The following is a 16,577-nucleotide window of genomic DNA, read 5'->3' on the forward strand; positions in this document are numbered from 1 at the left end:
GCCTGCTGGGTGACCTTGGGCTAGTCACAGTTCTCTCCGAACTCTCTCAGCCCCACCTACCTCACAAGGTGTGTAAGTAAAGTGCCATCAAGTCTCAGCTGACTAGTGGTGACCCCACAGGCTTGTCAAGGCAAGAGACAAACAGGTGGGTTTGCCTTTGCCTGCCTCCGCATAGCAGCCCTGGGCTTTCTTGGTGGTCTCCCATCCAAGGACTAACGAGGGCCTACCTTGATTAGCTTCTGACATCTGATGCGATCAGGCTAGCCTGGGCCATCCAGGTTGGTGTCTCTTCACAACCTGGGATTCATGTATTTGATGGACTGCATCTCCATGTATGAATCCGTGAAACAGTTGTGAACCTCTGGCCACGTTCTTCTCACAGTGCTTCCCTTCTTTTCTCTCTCAGCCTGTTTTGCTCTTTGTACTGATTCTGTGGAATGGCTTTCTAGAAGAGGCTGAAACGATGCCCTCACTGTGTTCAGGAGAGCTTGAAAATCTGTTTCATTTCAGGTGGCCCTTACTTGAGGCCTCCTGTAGCGTGGCTCTGCTGAATCATTCAGGGGAGCAGAGGCAGATGTATTGCAATAGATTCTTTGCAGACTGGCTTTTGTTTTAGGGTTGCCCTTTATTCTCTGCTTCGTTGTAATCTCTGCCCAATGCCATTGGCTTAGCCATCTTGAATGCCTGGAGAAATGGCGCATTGTAAATATTTTAGTAAATAAATAAGTATATAATTGGCGCTTTTACTGCACTTTACCAGGTGCCTGTTTTATTTCTGTCGCAAATGTCATCGAATGTTCCATTAAAATCTCTAATCTTGTAGAAAATATCCAAACTCTGAGACTTGAATACATAAACCTAGAAGCTGGTATGATAGTCTAGTAACATATTTCTGTCCTGCTGTTGGATATTTTTAGATCCTCAGCGAAGGCCAGTTGTTCAATGCAGAATCTTTATAATGGAGAGTGGGATTCAGAGGGCCGCCAACCTCCAGGTGGAGGCTGGAGTTTTCCTGGAATGACAATTTATCTCCAGACTACAAATATCAGTTCCTCAGGAGGCCGTGGCAGCATTGTAGGGGGGAACTCTGTAGCGTCAGATCCCTGCTGAACTCCCTTCTCTCCACAAACTCTGCCTTCCTCAGGTACCACCCCCAAGTCTCCAGGAATTTTGCAACTTGGAATTGGCAACCCTAATTCACAACCCTGATGAATGTGTGATGTGAACCTTTTACTATTTAGAGCCGTAATTAGGCAAGTTCCCTCTCCCTTACTTTCTGAACAGCTGCTTTGCAGGGTAGGAAAACTTCCCACCCAATGCAACATGCATTTTTCATGCTAAATGTTACCTGGGGCAGAAACATGATTGGTTCTTATGAGCTATAGCATTTGTTTCTGGCCAATCACCCCCCCTACCCCATATGTGAATGGGAAGTTGAATTATTTATGTGAAGATGATGGAGATACGCTTGTGAAGCACTTCTTGTACATAAAGGGATACATTCGTATTAAAAATTAATAATTCAGGAAAAGCCAGTTTGGTATATATTTGCTTAAGTCTATGTCTTCTGCCCCGTGGCACAGAGTGGTAAGCTGCAGTACTGCAGTCCAAGCTCTGCTCACGACCTGAGGTTGATCCCAACGGAAGTTGGTTTCAGGTAGCCGGCTCGAGGTTGACTCAGCCTTCCATCCTTCTGAGGTCGGTAAAACGAGTACCCAGCTTGCTGGGGGTAAAGGGAAGATGACTGGGGAAGGCACTGGCAAAACCACCCCGTAAATAAAGTCTGCCTAGAAAACGTCGGGATGCTTGCACAGGGGACCTTTTACCTTTATCTTTTTTATGTCTTTTTTTTTACAGATTTTAAGGTGTGTTTTCAGACTTCGAAAGGCAAGAGCTTCAGGCTGTTCTTAACAAAAAAAATTGTTTATAGTTTTTTTTGTCTAAAACCCTCTTTAAAAATGTGTTTTTAGGGCAAGATGGTGAAAGGAATGGGTGGCGCCATGGACTTGGTGTCCAGCGCAAGAACCAAAGTTGTGGTCACCATGGAGCACTCGGCCAAGGTAAAATTTGGTATCTCCATTCTGATTTCTTGAGACTGAAAATATTGCCTCAGCTGAAGCTTTTCCGCTTGCCTCCTTGGGCTTTTCCCTCCTCCACCAGTCTCCGCCTTGTGTCAAGCTCTGTGGAACAAGCCGTCTCCTTCTCTCTTGGTTGAGCCAATTCCTACGCCTCCTCTGAATCTCTTGTCTTCAACAAAGCTTTTACTGAACTTTACCTGTGCCTTCTGCTTGCTTACTATCCTGCAGTTTGTTGCCTTTTGCCCCATCATTGCCTTGTTAATTTACTGTACGCTGCCCAACCTTCAGAGAAAGGTCAGGTCACTTCTATGTTCTGTAGAGTTCCTAGCACACTTTGAGCACTGTGTGAAAGTTCTAGCGTTAGTTGCGAAGTCCACGGGAAAGGGTGCTTTTAAGTGTCAGCGCTTAGAATTGACAGTATTGCTATCAATTGTACATTACTTCCTGGTTCCTCTTCCTAAGGCATCTTTTATGTGATCATTTTTCCCTTGAAGAAAAAAAGCATTGCTAGTTTAGTGTTGCTGGAATATCCGATTTGCAAATGCATGGGTTGAGAAAGCATTAAGCAGGCAAAGAAGTAAGCAAGCGGTGCCAGCCCTAGACAATATCCATGCTCTAGCATTTATTAAGCAACTGCCAACTCTCTCAATGCAGATAAATGCCTTTTAACTCTTGACCCCCATCCAAGCTATGTTTCATAACCTTGGAAGTAGTAGTGTCCATTGTAGCCAGTTGGCCATTTTAGTGCCCTTTATCTGCTATCAATGACAAGTCACTGTGTGTGGCTAGTCTCTCTAAGCTGCCAACCACATGGTTGGTAGGGACATGGAGAGAAATCTTGTAGGACTGCTTTGGAAGCTTATCTGTATGGTAGACAAATGGTTTTTCTTATGGAACGACTACCATCCTGAGGCAGTTCTGAATAGCTTTTGTGCGTTGACCATGTTATGAATGAATGGCCTTCAAGGTGGCAGAAGAAGTACTGATTTGAGTTCCAAAGCTTTCCTGTGTTACCTCAGCACCCATTAGAGTAAACAGCAAAATCCACTTATGTTGTAGTAGGTACCTGTATATCAGGAGTACAGACGGCTCTATTTATTGTATGTGCTTTTATGGGCATGGTTTATTGATTTGGTCTTAAATTATTTTATTATTCTAAATTATTTTATTGACTAATCTTGTTCTAATTATTGTTCCCCCCCCCCAATTGACTGGATTTATTGTCCTTTTTGTTTTGTTTTGGTTGTATGCTCCTTTGAGCAGGTCTGGAGTGGCGGCCTACACATTTTTTAAATATACCAATAATTGTCCCTGCTTGCGTATTCTGGAATGCAGATGTTTATTGTGGCAACATAGGACACCACAATGCCAGGGCTGCTGAGAGGGGGGTGGGCTTGGGGGGCAGAATTCCAGGATTGCTGGTCAACCTTGGGAGCCCATGGAGTGGGAAGTCGTAGGATTAATTTTCATACAGTGTTTGAGTTGGGCCTTGTTGGTGTGAAGAGGAGGGTCTTTGCACGAGGGCCCTTGGAGGCTCTGATCATTGAGAAACAGATCTTGTACGGCTGAGGTCACATAATTATACCATTTTGGTCCGTCTGTGCTGGCACAGACACATCTGAGGAATTAGCAGTATTCCGGAGGCCCTCAAAAATATCAGTGAGTACAGATTATACAGGGAAGCAAACAGACCAGTGAGGGTAGGTCTGCTTCGAGAGCCTTGTGGATCAGGAACGCACAATGGACATTTTAGAAATAATAAAAAATAAGACATTGGCCCTCTGCGCAGATAAAGCATTCACAGACATTGGACTGGCACGGAAGTTGGGGACGAGGATAAGAACATAACCACTTCCACCTCTCTTGGGAGATTGCCGTGCTGTTTGTGAAGTCCTGGTGTTCGCTGATCCTTCCCTTCCAATTTTGATAGTTTTCTGTAGATATGGCTGTGGTTAGGTTTTAACCACTGCTGTAATAACGGGTGGCAGTGAGATAACCTTTAACTTCAGCATTCTGTAATGCATCAGTTCCTGGGGTTATGGCAGCTATCTTAAAAGCCATCTCTCTTCCCCAAAGCCTGTGTATTTCAATCTCTGCAGGATGCTCAGAGGAGATATTACATGACCTTAAAAGTATACCTGATGGGTTGATGAACACTTTTCTTAAAAATAGCACAGATAAATCGTTACTGTGCCTGGGACTGAAACCTGGAAGGTCTTTGAACATAACCAATACAGCAATATTGTCATTGGTGTTCCAACTGTTTTTCCTTAAGATCCGTCGTATTCCTTGAGCAACCTAGCTGCCTTGAATGAGAGATGTAGATCTCAGCTGATACAAATTAAAATCCAACAGTTGCTTTCAGTCCAAAACACTCACACAAAAGGAATGTTTGAGAAATCATTCCTTAAAGAATTAGAGAATACATGCACTAAATGAGAGAATAGACACACTTATCCTTCAGTGATGAACAAGAATTTAAAAACAACCATCTCTACTATAAAAATACATAACACTCTTCTGAGCTCCTTTTTGAAATGTACAAATGCAAAGAAAACATTGGAAGTACCGTAAAATCTGAAGGGTAAAAAGTTGTTCCCAAAACTCTTCAGGCTGTTAACAGATATAAAAGGTATATTCTGGTATTCTAAACGAGTGCAGCATTGTATATTGGCTCATAGATCTTTGCATCCAGATTCAGGCTACATTCAGAATGCTGAATACAGAGACTTACTTCTTGAGTAGACATGCCTAGGATTGTGCATAACCTGTGATCAGAGAGTTGTGTTCTTACATTTGCATGAGCAAAACTGTGACTAACTTTGTAAGTGCAATCAATATTTCAACAAATTCCACATTAATAGGTGCGTTAAGTCAATTTCTGCTTGGGTAACTCAAGTAACGGTTATAAAATAGGCAATCTTGCAGTTGAAACGCATGAAAAGCAGTGGCTGCCAAAAACGCATGGTCCAAAATTCATGTGACAATAGATCAATGGGGTCACCATACCAAGTGAATTTGAACTTGTGAGTCCCCGTACCAAAAAAGTTGGGAACCAATTACCTAGGCAATGCCACTGGAAAATTTAAATATTAAAATTCCTGAAAAATGTAATGTGTATGAACTCAAGGTTAACTTTCCTTACTTTTTTATTAATAAACCAGAGTAATTGAATGGACAGGTAGCAGTTTTAGGTGGTCCACTCTTACAGTGCAGAGGGATTATTTAGGCAACTGCTTTTTGCTGCTTCCCCGGGGAAGCATCACCAGTATGGGAAGAAACCATAGAATTTATCCACCTCACTTGATTGTTCTGTACAGAGTAACCACTAATGCTAGATGGCATGGATGTTAGTAAGAACAAGTCCAGGAATGTCAGGAATTAGGGAGATCAGATTGATGAGTCTTGGTCTAGTTGCTTAAGAAACATAGCATAGCAGTTGACAGAAGCCTTAACTGTTGAGCAACCTATAGTTGGGAAGTCCGCGAGTTCTCGTCCATATCACATGCGACCCCAGAATATCTGAGCAGTGAATGAAAGCATACCTTTATAAAGTTAAACCCGCTTTCTTGAAATTCAGAACATTCAACTGGTACTTGTTTTTGGTTTTGCTCTAGGGCAATGCCCATAAAATTTTGGACAGCTGCACTTTGCCAATTACCGGGAAGCAGTGTGTGAATCGCATCATTACGGAAAAGGTAGCTATTTTTACTTCTGTTTCATCTAAGATACCAGGGTGGGTGCGCTTGTTAGCTTTGCAATATCTTCATAGGGTTCGGATCCAGTGCAGCCAGATGTGAATCCTTCCAGTATTCCCTTCCCTCTAGCAGTATTTTGTGACCACTGGAAAAATTATTCTGGAGGACAATTGAAGACAAACAGCTGTGGGGGGGGGGGCAGCTGCTGCAAGGAACAGGAAGCAAATGCAGTTTTTCCTTCTCAGTTTTCCATCAGTGGAGCTATATTTGCGAATGGGGGAAGGGAGTACAGTTTCCCCCTACTTACTGTCAGGAATGACCCAGTGCTAGCACAGGGGACCTTTTACTGTCATTTTACTGTGTGGCTTTTAGTTCATGTGAGTCCTACAATAACTTTTCCCGAAGTTTAAAGGGGCTGCTAGGGGGAGGGGAACACACAGAAAATTTGATGGTTGACCAGATTCAAGTTGAGGGGCCCGAGGCAAACCCTTAGATGCTTATATCCAGGTTCTCTTTGGGAGACTGGCCCTTCCTTTTAAAGAAATGCCCAGGAGCCCCGTGGTGCAGAGTGGTAAGCTGCAGTACTGCAGTCCAAGCTCTGCTTACGACCTGAGTTCGATCCCGACGGAAGTCAGGTTCAGGTAGCCGGCTCAAGGTTGACTCAGCCTTCCATCCTTCTGAGGTCGGTAAAGTGAGTACCCAGCTTTCTGGGGGTAAAGGGAAGATGACTGGGGAAGGCACTGGCAAACCACCCCATAAACAAAGTCTACCTAGTAAACGTCAAGATGTGATGTCACTTCATGGGTCAGGAATGACCTGGTGCTTGCACAGGGGACCTTTACTTTTTTTTTAAACCAGGCTTTTTGACAGGCTGGTTATACAGACTGGGTCATACAAATGGCAGGCCATTAATTACAGCTATGGTCATGTTCAATAACAAGGGAAAGGTTGAGATTTCAACCTGCCCCAGAAAATGAGTGAGCACCTCCTTTCTTTTCTGTCCTCTCCCCTCCCAGTCACCGCTCAAAGTTAGGAACGTCCCATATCACCCCTAAGGAAATCCACTGCATCACCCATCAAACCATGTATTCTAGAATCTGATGGCTTACTTCAGCTGGATGGCTTTGGAGTAACACAGGCTGGGAACTGAAGCCAGACATTTTCCAAAGAAGAATAGATGACTCCAGTTTTTGTTTTAATGGGCTGTCAGTTCCAGCGCCAAAATCTCATGATGCCTTCAAGAGCCCTTCAAGCATTAGCAAGATGTTTGTGGGGATTAGGATAGCTGCGAAGCCACTGCTGATTAGGGGTGTGCATGAAAATGGGGGGGGGGGTTTGGGTATATTGGAGCCGAAAAATATCAGTATTTCTGATATCCCTAAATTCCAATGGTATTTGGATTTGATTCAGGAATATGAAATCATTTGGCTCCATTATAGGCTATGGGGAAGTTGTCTGGGGGGCTATTTTTAAGTTAGAGACACCAAATTTACACCACAGTTGCTGGTACTTGTCCATAGAAGAACCCCCAAGAAACTCAGTGCATCAGCCACTCTTAGCCTCACTTCTGCAAGGTTTCTAAGGGTCAAGGCAATATTTTGAAATGAGCAGAGGAAGGGCCTGGAGAGGAAAGTTTTTTTGGTATTGTCTCGCCCCTTGAAGTTCCCTCCATTCAGTAAATAGCTGCAGAAATGACACAGCTCTAGAATCTGCACGCCAAGCAGATACTGAGCCACACACACACCCCAAATGTGGATGAAGAGAGTCAGTATGCATCAGGAATTGGTACTTACCAGTTCAAACACTGGCTGCATCCTTCTGCTTTAATTGGTATGGCTTCCCTTATTCTTCTTTTAGTTCAAAACTATTAACCAACAATCTTAATCCCATAGGCTGTTTTTGACGTGGATAAGAAAAAGGGGTTGACTTTGATTGAAATCTGGGAAGGCCAGTCTGTGGACGATATCAAGAATATCACCGGCTGTGAATTTGCCGTAAGTCACTTGTTCGTTTGATTAACTGTAGCCCGCTTATGTCTCAGGAAGTAGCTTGATAAACAGGCAAATGACATTCCCCATCTGGAAAGGGGTAACCAGTTTTCTGCCTATGATGTGCCTATACTGACCATACAAAAAGCTAGTGGAGGATCTTCTGGAGGGAATGTTCCTGGTGAATCTGGAAACAAAACATGAAAAAGCCTTTGTTTACAAAAACGGGTTCTACATGATTGGCAGCATTTGATTCCTTAGTTCTAAATGGCTTTTGGAGCACAAGGAAATCAAGCAAAAGGAACTTGTGAGGCTATGTAATTAGCTGCTTAAACTGTTCCTTGTATTATAATTAGGCCCTTCTATTAATGTTTATTTTACAGAATTTTACAAGCAGCCACATTTAGTCAGCAAAATTTTCCCCCATGATTGAACTTGCTAAGAAATTGCTTCCAGTAAAAAAAAAAAAAAGGGTTTGAAATAGTGCAACTTCTGCATACTGTGATAATATTTAGGCTTATTTTCTTCTAAATGTCAAATTTTATTGTGTAGCTAAAGCCACTGCAAGATTACAAACACAATTGGTCAAAAGTAAAACAATAATGTGAATAGTCTAGCCAGCTTCAAATAAAACCAATTTGTCATCTTTGCCCTTTAACAAGCTGAAATTACAGACTCCTGACTTTCAGCAACTTGTACAACAAATCCTTCAGCCTTACAAGTAATGTCTGTCTTATACGATGGCCAATTTCTCATCCTTTTAGGAGTGGAATATAATGTTGTAGGTCTTCAGTTGACCCCTGTAGGCTTTCCGGAAATGGGGCATTGTCGAAACCATTCCCACTCTCCTGATTAAAAGCAGAATGAAGAGAATACTTGCTTTAAGCAATCAACAGGTGGTTGGCTTGTTTCAAAGAGGGGGAAAAACCTGAGAAGTTCTGGGAATGTTATTTTCTGAACTTCAAGAGGATCCAGCAGTGTCTAAAAGCCAGGGCTTGCTCTAAATATAGCAACCTGCGGCTTTTGACATAGGCAGCAGATATATTTGGTGCGGGTGGCAACCTCCACAACCAATTGTCCCCCAGCCCGACTGTGCCACCCCTGGCTGTAGTTTGTCCACCTCCTCATTCCCCAAGGCCTCTTTAAAAGTATGCAGGGGTTGGACCAGAACCAACGAGTTGAAATTAAATCAAAAAAGTTTCCGTCTAGAGACATTAGGAAGAATTTTCTAACAGAGCAGTTCCTCAGTGGAACAGGCTTCCTTGGGAGGTGGTAAGCTCTTCTTCCTTGGAGGTTTTTAAACAGGCTAGATGGCCATCTGTCAGCAATGCTGATTCTATGACCTTAAGCAGTTCATGAGAGGGAGGGCATCTTGGCCATCTTCTGGGCATGGAGTAGGGTTCACTGGGGGTGTGTGGGGGAGGTAGTTGTGAAATTCCTGCATTGTGCAGCAGGTTGGACTGGATGACCCTGGTGGTCCCTTCCAACTCTATGATTCTCTCCCTGTTGCCAGGGCAACCAAAATGGTGTCTGAACTTCTGTGTTTGTTGTATCTTGAATTTGTTTATATCTTGCCTTTCCTCCAACAAGCTCAGGGCAATGTACATGGTTTGTGAAGTAAGTTAGTCTGAGAGAGAATGACGGGCCCAAGGACACCCAGCAAGCTTCATGGCTGTATAGGGATCTGAAGCTGGTTCTCTTCAAGTGTGGCCCAATGCCACCACATCATGCTGTAAATTAGGGTTCAGTAACAGTAGTCTCCAAATCCTAAGGATTGCCTGTTGTTCCACACAGCCAACATCCCATAGGCAAGAGGGATGAGTAGAAGTTGTGGTCTGTGATAAGGCAGCTTGCCCACAGAGGACAGACACAGAGAGCCGTGTGTTGGTCTGTCACATGAACACATGAAGCTGCCTTAGACTGAATCAGACCCTCGGTCCATCAAAGTCAGTATTGTCTACTCAGACCGGCAGCGGCTTTCCAGGGTCTCGCCCATTGGAGCTATAGATAGTTAAATATATAGAGAGAAATTGGCATTCATGATGGATTTATGTTAGCATTCTACAAAGAGTTTTCAGTTGCGGCTAGAGAAACGGAAAAGTGGAGTTTTTGTTGTAGTTTCTTTACTGGTATTAGCAGTTTCCTTAAGTCATGGCAAAGCTTAAGCTTCTGTTGAAACTGTGCTTGGCTTCTAATTTGTGTCACCAAACTGGATTCATTTGGATATCTAGAGAAAGTAATGGGGTCAACAGGCTAATAATTTCTTTCCTGGATTCATCGGCAGCATTATGTAAAGCAGCATTACCGCTAGCTATCTTGATACTGTAGTAAAAAAATGATTGAAAATCACAGTATGTGTCAAATCTTTTTTTTTCTTTCCCCTTCTAGGTCTCGCCAAATCTCCAACCAATGAAGCAGATTTCAACCTGAGGGGTAGACAACAACGGGGCTTTTAACTTCCATGCTTCCAGCGAAAGGGAATCAAATGTCTGGGTTTTTTTTTTTTTTTTGCAATGATGCATTTTAAAAAGAGGTCTTTGTAAGTAGTTTCTGGTAGTTAGCATCAGGCTATAACTATGTTATAGTCGCTATAACTATGTAAAATGTTCGTTTGCACGTGACATTACAGTACAGTTCCCAGGAAATAAAACCCATTTGGTACCTAGCTTATTTATAATCATTACACTGTTAATGAGCATTAGCAAGAGACCATGCCTTGTAGATGGGATCTTAATGCCATAACCTTGGGCACAGGCAAAGGTCCCTTTTCCACGCACAGATAATGCAAATTTCCAAGTGCCTGAACATTGGCTGTGATTGCGCACACAAAAAAAGGGGAAGAGTCACAGGGCAATGTGGTGGTGATCCAAAGTACGTGTGTAATGAGGTATTTGTCTTAACAGGACCCTTATTTCCAGAAGGTGGCATAGGTGAAAGGCTATAGACAGGGTTGTTAATATTCTGTGATCACAACATACAAAAGCAGAATTTGATGACTGCCCCCCCACACAAAATTAAGCAAATTTCTAGTTCCTTATGGTTGGAAAAATGTTTTGCATGGGCAATGCCAGGTGATATCTAAGAAACCAGGAAAAGGAATTTTGATTTTCAGTAACGAGAGGATGAAACTTCAGTGCACTGCATAAAACCCTGCCTCCTTCACAAAAGGCTACAAAAATATAATAAAATATAAAAGGAATGATGCAGATAGGCTTCATTGACATCAATTATATAGATCAGACAGTCCAGCTTTTATTAATGCAGAATTTGGCGAACCTTGGCATAGGATTTCGATTAGTGCAGGATATACACAGCTCTGGCTGTATATAGAACATACAGTGGATTTAACTAGATTCCGGTTCTATTGGACTAGAAGCTACTGTAATGGTCTTGTGTTCTTTTTTAACTGACCTCTTAATAAATACATGCACAATTGCATAGTTCATTTAAAGTCTGGATTCTGTCTTCCCATTTTGAGCAGTTGATCATTTACACAATTGTCTAGAGAAGTCAGTAAAGTGGAGTTTCACTGATGCAGCGGTGATGATTGATTTTTGAGGACCAACTAAATTGGTTTGTTTGGCTATGGGAGCCCCTTAAATTCCTTGGTGAGACAAATCTCATTGGTCAATAAGGCAGTCATAGAGTGTCTACAACTCTGTGAGGTAGGTTAGGCTAAGAATAAGCATCGTGGACAGATGTCGGCGGGACTCCCATGAGTCTCTCTGTCTGTGAGATCCACGCTTTTGTGGCATGCAATTGTGGTTGCTCAGGCAGGTTCTATCTAGTGATGGGGAAACATGACAATTCAAGGGAGGAACCCTTTTTCATGCACCTCTGCTCTTCACCTGTATGATCCAGTACGTTATTTCGTGCGTATTGGTTTTCTGCAGCTCTTGACATGAGGTTGAACTTCAGTACTTCGGTAGAGTCTGTTCCTTTCCCCATCTCTGGCTGCTGTTACCTGAGCCCATCAGAATCAGGGTAGTACAAGGGGCCTGTGACATTACAGGATTGGGTTTCCAGTGCATTACTTCAGGGCAGATGCCTAATTACCATACTGCTCCTCAGGAACTTTATACCTAAAGAGGAGTATTGGCGTCCTTTCGCTAATGTTGAACTGGGGACAAGCATGTTGAGATATGGCTGGTCCTGCTGTACCATCCTTTGTTTCAACAATACAATTTAACCCATTGACTTCTTCTGCTGGTACTCCTAATTATGAGGGATCAGTTGCACTTAGGGAACTCCCACCTCCCTTTCCCCCACAAAAGCATTAGCAGAGTCTGGTTTATTCCTGAAATGTTCAAATTTGATAGTAGCAGTCCTTAAAGGGCTTTGTATTTTTAGTTTCGATTCTGCCGGAGTCCCACTTCCCCATTATAAATACAAAATTCCTGGGGGTGCACTTACAGCTTCCAAGGCGTCTTAGGAGTAGTTTTGATTGAAGTTGTTTCCATGAGTCTTCATGCTTGGCACAGAGGAAGAAAGGTAGAAGAGAAAAAAAAGAGGGGGGGAGTATTGGCGGGCTTTTAGCCGTCTTGGGATGTCCCGACCCTCGGTCAGTTTCGCTTGGAGCCTGCTTTAAAGAGCAGATGCCCAGGACTCGTGGACCCCAATCGTGGTGTGTGTGGGGGGAGTTCAGAAATAAATCCTGAACTCTCAGGCCCTCTAGATCAGGCTAGGGCCCCTCCAGCTGAAAGGGGGTTGCAGGGGACTAGTAAAAACTAAACCGCCCGTTGGCCATCTTTCCCGTCACCCAGGAGCTTTGGAAAGATAAGAAATACCGACTCTCATTTCCCTTTCATGGTGTATGAAGAACTGGATGCCTGCCACAAGGTCTGGTGGGTTATTGATGACGTTGTTACCCTGAGTGGCGAGGCATTTCATAGCAGGAGGCGACGGAAAGCACTTAGTAACTTTCAGGCTACACATAATATAAAAAATATAAAGCTAAATAATGACAGCCGTAAAACTGAACCAATCCTCTTGGATTTCAAAAGACGATGTATTTTCCCCTCCACTTCCCAAACATTACTGTCCTTCATATTTTGTGTACTAGTATACTTGGTTCTGTTCTTTTGTAAGAGGAAAGTGAACTTCTGGCCTATCTAACAAATGTACTGTCAACTGTGCATCCATGTCTTTTTATATGTACTTGCAAACGGTCAATAAAACAAATCGCACAAAAACTAGAAAGCCTTGCTGCAGGCGGACTTGTTGAAAAGGGCATGTCCTGGTGATTTATTGCAACATCTAAGCATCCTGTTCCTCAAATAAATAAATAATCATTCAAACAACTGATGAGGCACTGGGTGTTGGGGGGGGGGGGAGAACGGTTGGATCCAGAAGATGTTCTGCTGGCGGAAGCGGATCTTTTCCCACCTTCGCCGTTCACCCAGCAGCCTCCTGTGACTTACAGGTATAACTAAGGATACTGAGAAAAAGCTATATTGGTCCCAGGCTGCAGTGAGGAAGAGAGATTTGGCAGAGTTCCCCCATTTTTTCTCTTCTGCTGATAGAATGTCTGGAGGATCCAATTTCCGAAGTCTGTGACTGCTGGATTACGATAGAAGACATGGCTCCGTTAACCGCTTTGCCTCATGAACGTGGTGTAGTGGTTAAGAGCGGTGGTTTGGAGCGGTGGAGTCTGGAAAACCGGGTTTGATTCCCCACTCCTCCACATGGGCGGTGAAGGCTGGTCTGGTGAACTGGATTTGTTTCCCCACTCCTCCACACGAAGCCAGCTGGGTGACCTTGGGCAAGTCACACTCTCTCCCCCCCCACCCACCTCACAGGGTGTCTGTTGTAGGGAGGGGAAGGGAAAGTGATTGTAAGCCGCTTTGAGTCTCCCTTAAGTGGTAGAGAAAGTCGGCGTATAAAAACCAACTCCTGCTTCGTGGAAGAGAAAGATGCTCTTGCTAGTCAGTTGCTCTGTTGTTACACTGCTTGCACACTTGTGTATGTTGGGCTTTGTGGGGGGTGGGGGAGAGGGGGTAGTATCACCAGTCCAGATTCTCACAGCCAAATCCAGAAGTGCAGCATTAAGAAGTCACTCCGCTGGCAATGACATCCAAATCAGTATTTTTTGTGAAGCACATATTTGGGAGTGGGGAGACCCTTCCTCAGAATCATGCTGTTTTGTCTTTGCCAAGTGTTTTCCAAGCTGGCTATTCTGCACCCCATGAGAGAGAGAGGCTGGGACCTCTGACTTCTTTCATCATCCATTATGTATAACAGCTTTATCTGTCCTAATCCTTTATGCAGAGAGTCACACCTGGAATACTAATGACAAGTTCCCCGTCAAGCCTCTCTGCCCCAACTCCTCTTTCCCTTCCCTGTAATTTTCCTTATAAATGTGGGCAAAAACAAGTTCCCTCCAATATGCATCTGGAGAAGGGAACTCTGACTCATGAATGTTCATGTTGGCATAAATATTCGTCTTTAAGATACCCATGGACTTGTTTTACCAAGCAGGGAAGTCATTTTACCTACCATATTTGCCTGAAAGGGAGGTAACCCTGAATTTAAAAATTTCCCTTTAAACAAAAAAGTTATACAAAAGATTTCTGACTACTGTACATAACTGTAACTTCTATGCAAATTTAAAATGCCCCCCTTGTTTTCTTGATGGTGTGCATGAGGGGAAAAAAGCAAGTCTTCCTTTCAGATATCTTAGATATTTTTTAGATGTCATAGTCCCTCTATACACCACATTGGTCATCTGGAGTGCTATGTCCTGTTTTGGAGGCCTCACTTCAAAAAGGATGGGGACAGAGAGGAGCAGGAAAAGGCTGAAGGACTTGGAAATGTTCAGTCTGGAGAAGAGGAGGTTGAGGAGGGGCGTGATCGTTCTCTTTAAGCATTTGAAGAGCTGTCACTAGAGGACAGGAAGCTGCTCCTGTTGGCAGCGGAGGATAGGACTCGCAATAATGGTCTTAAATTACGGGCTGAAAGGTACCAGCTGGATATTAGGAAAAAAATAAGAGTTGTTCATCAGTGGAATCAGCTGCCTAGGGAGGTGGTGAGCTCCCCCTTACCGACAGTCTTCAAACAGCGGCTGGACGATCACTTGTCAGGGATGCTACAGGCTGATCGTGCATTGAGCAGGGGGTTGGACTAGATGGCATGCATGGCCCCTTCCAACTCTTATGATTCTGTATATAGGGTACAAGGTATTGGATCCAATGCACTGCCAATGGAAGGTGCTGGCGGAGAATAGATCTGTTCCTTCCACCAACAGCCTCTTTGGGCACTGTAAAGGTGACACTGGAAATGGGGTTACACACATGAGCAAAGACATAGTTGGCTGCAGTGGGAGGGGGAAGCAAAATGTCCCTCTGCCTCATGTTTCAGCACAATACCCTTTGCTTACAGTCCGCAGAATCCAGAATTGGTGCATAGGCAAGTGGTGACAGAAAAGGACCATGGTTTTTTAGATTCATGGCCCAACCCTCATAAGCTTATCCTGAGGGAGTGAGAAACTCCCTGCAATGGCATGTGATACAGGGGCTCTGACCTGGATGGCCCAGGCTAGCCTGATCTTGGAAGCTAAGCAGGGTTGGCCCTGGTTAGTACTTGGAGGAGAGGCCACCATGGAAATCAGGGTTGCAACACAGGGACAAGCAACGCGAACCCACCTCTGTTCGTCTCTTGCCTTGAAAACCCTGTGGGGTCGCCATAATCCAGTGGCAAGTTGCCAGCACTTTACATGAACGTATCCCAGGGAGCTGTCTCCAGCAAGAAGAAATGGATGGAAATCAGCATTCCCATTCCCCATTGGTTACATCCACAGAAATTCCTTCTGATTGAAACCAATTCCGCATGTTACACATGAAGCTGCCTTATACTGACTCATCCATCAATGGACTTCGGTCCATCAAATCAGTATTGTCTACTCAGACCAGCAGGGACTCTCCAGGGTCTCAGGCAGGGGTCTTTCACATCACCTACCTGCCTAGTCCCTTTAACTGGAGATGCCGGGGATTGAACCTGGGACTTTCTGCAGGCCAAGCAGATGCTCTACCACTGAGCCACGGTCCTTCCCTGCCAATGTTTTGTTGCCCAATACAAGATGCACTCATGGCTGCCCCTCAGGTGCTGCTACGCACTCGGTCACGGACACAAGAGCTTCGTTCAGACCGAAAAGGTAAAGACCGAAAAAGCGAGAGAAACAAACTTGTACCGCTGCAAATGCTGAAGGAGCTTTGTGATTCTTGAGGCACAAAAGTTAGTGATTAGATTCAATGGCTCCCTGGTACGGAAAGTGTTTCATGCAGCGTTACCAACAGTACAAAGTCATTCCGGCTACAAACTGGCACATAATAAGAAATCAAGGGGAGAAGCATGCTTCTGTAAATAGAGAGAAAGGCGGCAGGGAAGGTCTCTGAATTGCTTGTTAGCAATAGCAAAGGTTGCTACAAACAAAGATTGACTTACTGCAACAAGTGCCCAGTGGGGTTGTACCCAGGGGGTGGTACAAAATATCCCAGAGAAATGTTGTACGAAGCAAAGCCCCAAAAAGTCTTTATAGAAAGGTTACTACAAACAAAGATTGACTTAGTGCAACAAGTGCCCAGTGGGGTTGTACCCAGGGGGTGGTACAAAATATCCCAGAGAAATGTTGTACGAAGCAAAGCCCCAAAAAGTCTTTATAGAAAGGTTTATTGTAAAAGGGGAGAGGGGAAAGGGAAAGAGTGGCTAGGTTCAAAAAGGGGTGGAAAAAGGCAAAACAAAATACAGGGGAAAGCACACAGCCATAGAGATATTAAAATGAAAAGCAATACAGTTGAACTAAACACCTTACCTGTGCT

General features: G+C 43.9%; 2 protein-coding genes across 2 annotated transcripts in view; one reads left to right on the forward strand and one right to left on the reverse strand.

The window, feature by feature from the left end:
• The window catches only part of OXCT1 (3-oxoacid CoA-transferase 1), a 90,853-nt gene extending 80,647 nt beyond the window's left edge, over positions 1–10,206 (forward strand). The window contains exons 15-18 of the mRNA XM_056848281.1: positions 1,971–2,060; positions 5,696–5,776; positions 7,669–7,770; positions 10,153–10,206. Coding sequence (XP_056704259.1) covers positions 1,971–2,060; positions 5,696–5,776; positions 7,669–7,770; positions 10,153–10,194 — 315 coding nt within the window. The 3' untranslated portion in view covers positions 10,195–10,206. The remainder of the gene's footprint in view (positions 1–1,970; positions 2,061–5,695; positions 5,777–7,668; positions 7,771–10,152) is intronic.
• Positions 1–16,577, reverse strand: part of RIMOC1 (RAB7A interacting MON1-CCZ1 complex subunit 1) — a 144,620-nt gene that overhangs the window by 94,952 nt on the left and 33,091 nt on the right. The window lies entirely within an intron of this gene.

This window comes from Euleptes europaea, chromosome 4 (assembly GCF_029931775.1).
Source record: "Euleptes europaea isolate rEulEur1 chromosome 4, rEulEur1.hap1, whole genome shotgun sequence".
In the NCBI taxonomy this organism is placed as follows: Eukaryota; Metazoa; Chordata; class Lepidosauria; order Squamata; family Sphaerodactylidae; genus Euleptes; species Euleptes europaea.